The following is a 9,809-nucleotide window of genomic DNA, read 5'->3' as shown; positions in this document are numbered from 1 at the left end:
CGGTTGTAAAAGTGGCAATTTTGGCACATCCAAAGTCAATCCTCGTCTAAATCGCCATCATCGTAAAAACCTCGGAGAATAATGGAGGTTATTTCCAGTGATCATCCTGTTCAAATCTCGCAATAAAGCCATCAAAAAATTACAAACAGTGAATAAACCGTCGTAGCATCTTTAAAAAATCCTTCCCTCATTCCCCAGTTCATGTGGCGCCTGAATACAGCCATATCTCATTCCCCGCAAAAATAAACTGACTTATCTCGGAGATATAGGCCGAAAAAACATACCCTTAAACAAGGTCACAATGACGTCGTCCTTTTCCGGGGCACTTTCCTTCCATGGCGGCGTCCTTTTTTCACATGTATGGCAAAACGGAGCAACCCTGGCACAATCCTGTGAATCGATAAACAGACGCTGCTGACGTAAGCGTCGTTCAAAGACACGGCGCCTTCCGGAAATTCGCGAAATTCCACGATGTCGCAGGTGGTGTACTGATTGACATTTCTTCATGCGGGTTGTGTGAAACTTATTTGCGATATTTACAAAAAAATACATTGATTATTGTGTTTAACATCGTCTGGTAAGAGCTGAGTTCGATCGGTTTTTTGGTGGTTTGTGAGAGATCGCGGAAAGGAACGTCGGTATCGAGCCTTCATGATACACCTAGATCTGATTTTTTCGTTGATAACACTAAACCATGCACCTGTCGTTAAGAATAATTGTTGATTGAGCTTCCGAAAGGTGTAAGTAACCTCTTGGTGCAGTTTTCCCGGCTCGATCTAGTCGGGCAAAATATAGGTCAAATCCTGGCAATTTCTATGAAAATATTTGGGAAAGTTCAGGGACGGCCTTGGTGAAGAACATGCGATAAAAATCATGTCGTTCACCTGTCGTGAACAATAAAGACGTTAAAATTTGTGTGTCGATACGATTGATGTGAACATAACCTTTATGATGATCGTGTAGAGAGCAAGCAGGAACAACATGGTCTAACAGGGCCATGACATCTCGCCAACCTTCTGCTATTGTAGACTGCCAGGGGACAATCACCCCTCACCTTGCTGTACAGGTGAGTCAATTGAGATCATTTTTTAATAACTGACATTCGCCCACATAACCCAAATTTGACTGATAATGCCACTCCTTCACTGCTTTGTAAATAAACTATTCCTGCTACAACATGTAGGATAATAACCAAGGAGGCACGATTACCTTATTTGATATAATTACGGGCTTCGTACCTTTTAACAAAACGATTTAAATTGAACTTAATGAAGAGCCTCCAGACAATTTGCGATAATTGATTTGAATACAGACGTCATTTTGTATTTTTCTATTTTCTTTAATAACAACGATTGGCGTCTGTCTGCATTGGTGTTGCTTTAAAAACTCAAAGAGTTTTTAGCTAAATCGTCTCGATAGGAGAGAGCAAAAAGCATGACGTGATAACTGACCTACGTTATATTTCATTAGTTGCTAAATGTTTTCATTTACATAGCACGAGTCTTATTTTATTACGTTCTAATGAGATAAATTAATTAATTTAATACCACCATCTGCATTGAAGTTGCCGTGTTTATTATTATTATTATTATTATTATTAGAAATATTTTGTTTGTGCATAACGCTTTTTTTGTTGTATTATTTTAAATTCAAAACTACTTATTTTATAACGCCGAAATCACTTTTTTTTGAAGTATCTCGACCTGCTTTGCAGATTTTGGAACATTTGCAAAGTGTTAATTTTAAAATAGCAATTTTTGGCGAAACGGTGCTGTTTTACGCACTAGACTTCGTGGGCATAATATTCATTTCGCACGAGTTGTAAACAAGATTTTTTTCTACAATCTCAGGAAAGTGGAAAATTTAACCATAAATACGCATGAATATACTTTTCCAAGTTGAGACTCGTTTTTATGAGGGTTCGTCTTTGTGTAAAAGTTAAATGACTCTACAATGCAGACCATAAATTGTGGTTGCAACTCATCACTAGGGTTCGACCAGGACCGCACCGGACACAACAGTGCTTTTGGTGCCAACTCTGTTCGTAATAGTAAACCATACATACCTATCATAAGCCAATTCGATCAAAACTTTTTTTGTCATGATTTAAATGCTGTTGATGTGTCCAATGATAATTTGACAAAAGTTTGCTAATTAGCGTAATGATGCTGTACATTGGATAAGGATAAAATTAGTTTTAAATTAGATTAAACTGTTTAATCATCGCTCTGATATTGGTAGGATTGCTATCAAAACAGGCGTCAACATTTTTTGCGAAATTTGGTGTTTGGAAATATGTAAATTGTATTTTTGATAAAACAATTTTTGTCAACACCAAGGTTTGATCCAACAATTTTCTGTATCTGAAGCTGTACTATTACAAGAGTTAGTTTATCTCAATTTCTGTAGCCAAGCACAAGAGCAACATTTGGTGAAAAATTTGGAAAAAAAGATCTTGTACAGATGATAATTGAATGACGTCTGCCAGGTACAAAAGTTTGCTTAAACTCTATTCAACTAGTTTTAGAAAAACTGTCTTCTCTCGTCTTGTTGGAAAATTCAGAGATAATTCCATAATACCCTCAACCCGTTGGTAAATCCTAATAAGGGCAGGTTTTAAGGGTTAATCAGGTAGTCTTAAGCAGTAAGGTGTTCGGTTGCGTTCTGTTTGTTTGTTTTTCTGGTTGTGATTTTACTAAAACAGTCTTTTTCAAGACTCCTTTAACACCCTTTCAAGTTTGGTTGAGTAAGTAATTATGTTCAAATATATATTCGTTTCTCAATCATTTTGTTTTAACAGATTTCAAAGTTTCTATTAATTTTGAAAATGTTCCGCCCTTGGGAAAATACGGAACTGAACCAAGACGAAGCCATTGATAATCCACCTGCGTTGGCAGATGAGGGGAGTGAAGATGATTTGAATCTTTCATCAGATGCTAAAGAAATCATTATTATGATTCCGATTAATTGTTTGTTTTGTTTTTTTTTCATATACAAATTATACCAATCAGGGATTTATTTTATTTACTAAATTTTAAAATGAAAGGAGAAAAGAAAAAAAAATTGCGGCCCGGTCCTGGTTTGAGACCTCTCGGACTACCTAAGAACTAATTTATGACAGGGTTCTTTACAACCTCGAAACCACTGCTAATGTTTGCGGTAATCGTTATTGCAGGGCCATAATAACGAGTCTCAACTTGGAAAAGTATACTTACTTCAACTGACAGTTTTGATAATTAATTAAAAAAATATTTTGGGGTGCTAATTCGTTCGCGAAATCCTGAGTTTGAATTAGAGAAATTGTAGGAAAGTGAAATTTTATATCTCGTTTGAAATTAATACTAATTGTTAATACAGGGTGATAAAAAAAGGCTCCTATGCTACCTATTATGTTGCAGCTATTTTTTTCCAGAGCCCAAAATTGAAAACCAAAACAAAATTTGTGCTTTTTAACTAAGGTAGAAGCTTTCTTTTTTAAACAATCAAACTCTATTTGGTTTAAATTTTTATAACAATTTTAATGTTAGCGATTAGATTATTCTGTATAGATATTCTGTATCAAAAAAAGGAAAAAAATGCTTTAAATCAACATTCTTAAACTTTTAAAAGTACCATTTCTTGGCTTTGTAGAAAATTTTTCAATGTTGCAACTTTGTAAAGCTTTTTGTATTACATAGTTACTTATTAGTTGCGGAGACTGCAAATGTATAATTTTATTAGAAAGTGTTGAGCGGCATTGCAATTTTTTTTCTTTGAAAAAAAAAAAATGTAAAAAGGAATAGGTTATGATGAGTTTTGCTTTGATTTCTGAGATAGTTTAACAAAAAAGGACATGGTACTTCCACCCATGGGTGCTTTTTTTTCATCAGCTTGTAGATTTTACAAATACATCTAATTGCTACTTACATACATTTGTGGTCGAAAGCCATTTTATAGATATTGAAATTTCGACTAAAATGATTTTAAAATTGCTCTTCAAACAAGCGAGATATTGCAATTTTTAGTATCAATCAAAAGATGAGCTTAAAATCTCTAAGGGTACGAAATTTTATACCGATCCAGCCAATATTTTACAAGTGTGAATAAAAGAATTCAAAATGAGTTTTTATATTTCAGGACACGATAAAAACGACGACGATTTACTTTTGTTCTACACAAGTTTAGATATTAACCTTCAAAAATGGTCGACATTTTAAAAAATCCATAAAATCAATCAGAAGTGCAGTTTTATTCCGATGGCTCAAGTTTTTATTCTAAAAAATACAGGCAGAGCAACTGCAAATTAAAAAACAAGTTTGAGTAAGAAAAATTTTTAATCTAAAATCTCAATTTTCAAAGGCTCAACAAGTTCGAATAAACCACGAGAAAACCGAAAAAAAATGGCGCACGCCGGCGCCGTTGTTCTGGTTTCGAATTTTTTCGTAATTTGGCACTAAAATGTCAAACGTGTATTTGTTTTCATAGGAAAATTTTATGCACACATTTGCTTTTTTCGTAAAATGCGCAAAATTGTTTTCAGTCAGAGGTGCCAACCGCATCTTTCTGTCTGACCCAGTTCCGAAGTCAACAACTTTTGAAAATCGCCAAAATAATAGAAGTAACCTGAAAGAACTATTCTAAATCACCTGGAAGCCAAGTAAACAGTAAACAAAAACCGATTCAGCATTTTTTATTCAATTGGGGTGCGGGTGGTAGTGTTGTTTGTAGAAAAGTCAATCATAAACAAAATAAATTTTGTTAAATAATTGTTTTATTTTTTGCATGAGATAGTTTTAAAATATTGGACCACGCAAAATAAACAAACGCTATATTTGTTCAGTTCTGATTAAATTAAAAATAAATACTGTTAAATTACAAAATTAATTTTTAACGACGCCATTGCACCTCATGAAAATTGAAAATCGTATCAATGCACCAAAATAAATTTATTTAAAATAAAACCGACCAAGCATTTAAAACCGCAACAAGGTAGAAATAATTAAAGTTGAAATCTACAATCTCCCGTTAGTTCATATCTTGTTACACATATCATGACACTCTATTAATAATTTTCCGTCATCTACTCTTCGGTTATAATTCAATTAAAATAACCTTAAAATTAGATTAACTGAAATTTATTGCAAAATGCCAGTGGGCACATGTCTTACCGTAGATTGAAGATTTATGACCGCACTAAACCGCTCTGTAATATTTTTTCAGAAAAAAACAAGATGCAAACCTCGTTTTGAGGAGTCAGCTTCGATTACTATTATATCCGTTTTTTAGCAGAACGAAACCAGTTATGATTTTATTGCCATCTCGGATACTAATTTTGAGATTTGTAATAAATGGTGAACATGAGACCGCGATAAATAATATTATTTCATTACTAGTTTCTATTTTCTAGGAAGTATACAAATCACCAAAGTAGTTTCTAGATTCCTTTCGATACAGGATTTGATTGTATTCACGTAACTCTGATCCAAAAGAAAATAAATCATTTTGTTGCGGTCCTCAGGTTCTTATTATTCCACTTTCGGTCCGATGATTAATTGAAAACGCGTAATTTGTAATTTGTACCACATAGTGTTAATCCATTCATTATTAAGAGGTGTGCCGGCTCAGTTTTAAAGCAACTTTATCATTTTATTGAGGATGACTTTGATAAAAACTTGGGCATCACTGAGCAGCAAGTTTTTTTGAGAAAAAAGGGATTTTTTTGATCTTTTTTTTTATTCTTCAGTGGCAAGATCGGAAGTTAAAAAAGCGACTCAAACAGAATATTGAATTTCTCATGTCTGTATTTCACTTTGACATTAGTGTTGGTGACTATTTTAAGATTCAAGTAAAACGACGCACATTTGTTGATTCTGAATAAGAAATAAATATAGAGATGAATAGCCTTAAGAAAATGCTTTGATTAAAATAAAGAGCGACTTAACTTATTGAAAATGTTAAAATCGACTGGGATCGTGATCTATTTTTTCTAGTAACCAATATCTAAGTAGTTTTTATTTAGCCTCCGAAAATATTTTGCAGATTAATGTTTCCTGCCGTAAATTCCTTTAATTCGTCGCCAAGTATTTCTGTACTTAGCATGGCGTAAATTGAGCAAATCGTAAACATATTTACTGAAATCCCCAATCTTATCGTCTCCAATTAATTACTTGGCCTGAAATTTTCCCTAATGTATGATAATTTTCCTGTTTTTAAGTTCGCACGTTATTCAAATTTCGTACCACTTCACGTAAGCTTATCAATTCCCAAATAATAGCGTGACTACAATAATTGTATAAAAATATTGCCAAAATATGCTTATCACAAAAATGCCTCACACAATGTTCATGTATGCTAAAATTGATAAGGGGGTCTTACGTTTCCGGAATAAATATCAAGACCTTGACTTTACCACCACTGAAATTTAACAATATTTCCCGTAAATAATGCACATTGTTGTGACACGATAAGTTAAATTAACGTGTGTCGATATAAATAACCGGCCACAGCGAGATAATGAATTTTGTCGCGCAATAAACATAAATAACGATAAAGTTACATTACAAATAATTCCGGACGAATTTAATCTATTTTCAGAAAACCGGGGATTGATATTACTGAGCAAACAGTCGCGACGTATTACTCTTTCATTGCATGTAAAGTCACTTTGTCACAGAAATAACATTTTTGTGGGATACGCACGTGTTTCTTATTCGTTCTAAATATAACAAATCTTTTTTGATCAGTCTTATTGTGGGACGGAAAAAAAATCTTTAATGGAAAATTGTCTGCTGTGTTTCAAATGAAAATGGCTTCATTTTATAAATTAATGTAATATAAAAAGGAAGTCAGTCCTGGTAGAAAAAGAATTCATCTCACATGGAAGAAGAAAAGTCTGAGAAATTGATGTGAGCTTCGATATTTGTAAACTTAAGCCACTAATTGTGTTTCCGGTTGGTTTGTGTACTGTTTTGTTTTTTTTTTGTCTATTTTCTATTTTTGGTTCCGATTTCGAATTTACCTCTTTATGACTATGTTTTATTATCTTCAATTTTTTCTTTTTCTTCTTTTACAATTTTACTTACATAGTCATAGTAATTCCCCGCCGTTTTAGTTTGTGGAAAAGCACAAAACAGACCTGTGCATGCAACCCACCCATAATGCAAAAAATCTAACGGCCATAAATTTTTGTACCTTTACTATCTAAGCGATTCTCTGCACTAAACGACTTTCATTAAAGATTCTCTCTGTGGGGTACCAATAATTACACCACATAAATACTAACGACCACAGGTATAATCCCCTAAAACCATAATATTACCCTGTGGATCTTAAAATACCGACGGTTCTACAAGTTTAATTTTTAGGTCACAATAGCACTCTTCTAATCAATAAACTGGTGATTTTGTTCGATTTCAGCGCAGCAGATTTTTTAATTGGAGGTAAATTTGAAGTATGTAGATGAGTTCATAAACTACCCACTTGTGATGTGAAAATGCGACCTTGTGCTGTCAGAATTTCCATGAAATAGTGGCGCGGTAACATTAATAAACCAAAATGGAATCGGAATATAATAGCGCCGGATTAATATTCCCCTTCAATCCTTCAAACCATGACTGTCTTATGTGAAATATAATCCCGTTTTATGGCCGTGATGGAAGGCATAAAAAAACCAACGGTTCACTCCCTTAATCATAACGGGGGTGCAGCTTGTCATTGCATTTACCTGCTTCATCTCTTCACCCTTCGACATACCTGAAGAACAAACAACGTTAATTTTCACTAAGCTCAGGTGTGTGTAAGACAGAAAAGGAAGTCTGCTGCTATTATTATTTTTAATATAAATTGAGATTATAGTGACTAGTGCAGGTGCGATTTTATCTTAGGTCCTTTACAAAGGGATGTTCAAATATCCCTTTTTGAACTTTACCTGACGTCAGGTTACGTCAGATCCAACTAATGAAACGTCTTTTCACTATTAATCTATCGGAAAGAACATTTGGCGGTAAAAGAATGTAGTTTGGAACGGATAAGATCTTAAAGAATACAGACGCGTAAAGGGCGTAACGTTAATATGAATTTAAATTGTAATAAAACTGAAAACACAACACGCATAAAAACAAAACTTTTCTTATACCGAAGGAATAAAGTCAGAAGACGTCATAAAATAATATTTGGAAATATCTTTTTTATTGAGCTATCACGGTCAAGAAACAATACAATAATAGGGATTCTTCCTTTTATGGATTCATCTTTTTACTTTACTATTTCAATAAATTAGTAATAAAAGCGTTATCTGTATTATTTATTAAGCCGTTGCTACAAGGGTACCAAGAGAAGAATCCGTGGGTTGGATTTAGAGGTGACAAAACGCTTTCGTGTTCACATCCGACGAGCACTTCGGCGTTGGTTTGTACAAGAAAGATTAATTATTGCATGATGCATCATCATTAATCCCACCAGAAAGTTACGCTTGGATAAAAGTGAGGATTGTTAAAAACCTACATTTAGAGATAGTGAAGAAACTGGTATTTTACTAGTTGACAACTCACATGAATAACTCCAATTGCTGAGTCTCAGAGACAAACTTAAAAAAATTAATCATTTACCCACGTTTCAATTATAACCTTTGTGGGAGGTCATTCAAAATTCAAGCAATAAAAGACATTGTCCACGATCGGCACCTTTAACTAAATCATGTGAATGTTAATTAGAATCTCTCCATTAACTCAGAAATATTAATGCCTAATCATAGACTACCATCATTAGTTTTTTACCATCCTACCAGTTTTTCGTCCTGATAATTGGCCCATAAAGGAAGAGAGTTTCGGTGGTAATAAACCTTTAATAAAACTCATTGACAATATCGTACCTTCAATACATTTTCATCTCTTTTAAAATATCACTGGAAATTTGCGTGCCACATTAGGCAGTTAATCACCGCTGGTAAATATTTGTAGGATGTTCTCCTGTTCAACATGGTTTAAAACATTTTTCCCATAAATTCTGTTTTTTTAAGACGAAAGGTATGTTATGTAGTGTGTCAAGAAGTGTTGGTTTCTCCATACTTTCATTGATTGTTATTTTTTGTGTAAATATTTAATTTAAATAAAGAAGTAATTTTGTTTTGTTCTAAGGAGGAGAGTCAAGCCGATTAAAATTGCAAATGAGGATGATCACAGAAACGAGAGTTTAAAATAAACGACACTTGAGGAAATTAATAATGGACAGTTTCTGTGTTGTTTCTCTGGCGACATGTTTTAGGTGTAATTTCAGTTATTTTTGGAGAGAAATGCTGGTGACAACTTTACAAATCTTAAAGCACATTTTTTTAAACTAATTTATTAACGAATCTGATCCTCCTCGCCAAAAAATTAGGAAAAAGGTTCCAACAAGAATAAAACAACATTCGAAATTCATTTGGTGGTTGATGACAATTTTGCTAGCAATTCGAAACAGTTGTATTTGACGGTATTGATAAAATGAGTTTTCCATTGATCCGAGCAATTTCAAATGTCGTCAAGCTAAATTCATTTCACCTTTTTATGAACGCGTAGGAAAAATACCGTCTTTGCTGTTAACGCTTCAGTCAAATCCCAATGATTTTTTTTCATACACCTGGTCCCATTACATGAATAGCTTTATTATGATGGGAAACCGAAGCGTTGTGACGTATGAACAGATTAGATATGCCCATAAGGTGTCTATTGTCACCTCTCCAAGACTAACCGATAACAGTGCAAACAAGAAGAATTTTATGAGCGCTATTTTACATACTCGTAGATATATTACTTCATATTTTGATCGAGTCCCAATAAAAAACCACTACATGC

General features: G+C 33.6%; 1 protein-coding gene across 3 annotated transcripts in view; it reads left to right on the top strand.

Annotated features, from left to right (window-relative positions):
• Nucleotides 1-448: 448 nt before the first annotated feature.
• The window catches only part of Ca-beta (Calcium channel protein beta subunit), a 71,310-nt gene continuing 61,949 nt past the window's right edge, over nucleotides 449-9,809 (top strand). For all 3 annotated transcript variants that reach the window (XM_088035324.1, XM_088035323.1, XM_088035328.1), the window contains exon 1: nucleotides 449-1,066. In XM_088035324.1, coding sequence (XP_087891450.1) covers nucleotides 998-1,066 — 69 coding nt within the window. In that variant the 5' untranslated portion in view covers nucleotides 449-997. The remainder of the gene's footprint in view (nucleotides 1,067-9,809) is intronic.

This window comes from Gnatocerus cornutus, chromosome 5, assembly GCF_029298725.1.
Source record: "Gnatocerus cornutus isolate USDA-ARS CGAHR chromosome 5, icGnaCorn1.1, whole genome shotgun sequence".
NCBI classification, from domain to species: Eukaryota; Metazoa; Arthropoda; class Insecta; order Coleoptera; family Tenebrionidae; genus Gnatocerus; species Gnatocerus cornutus.
This window is presented reverse-complemented; position numbering and strand designations above follow the sequence as displayed.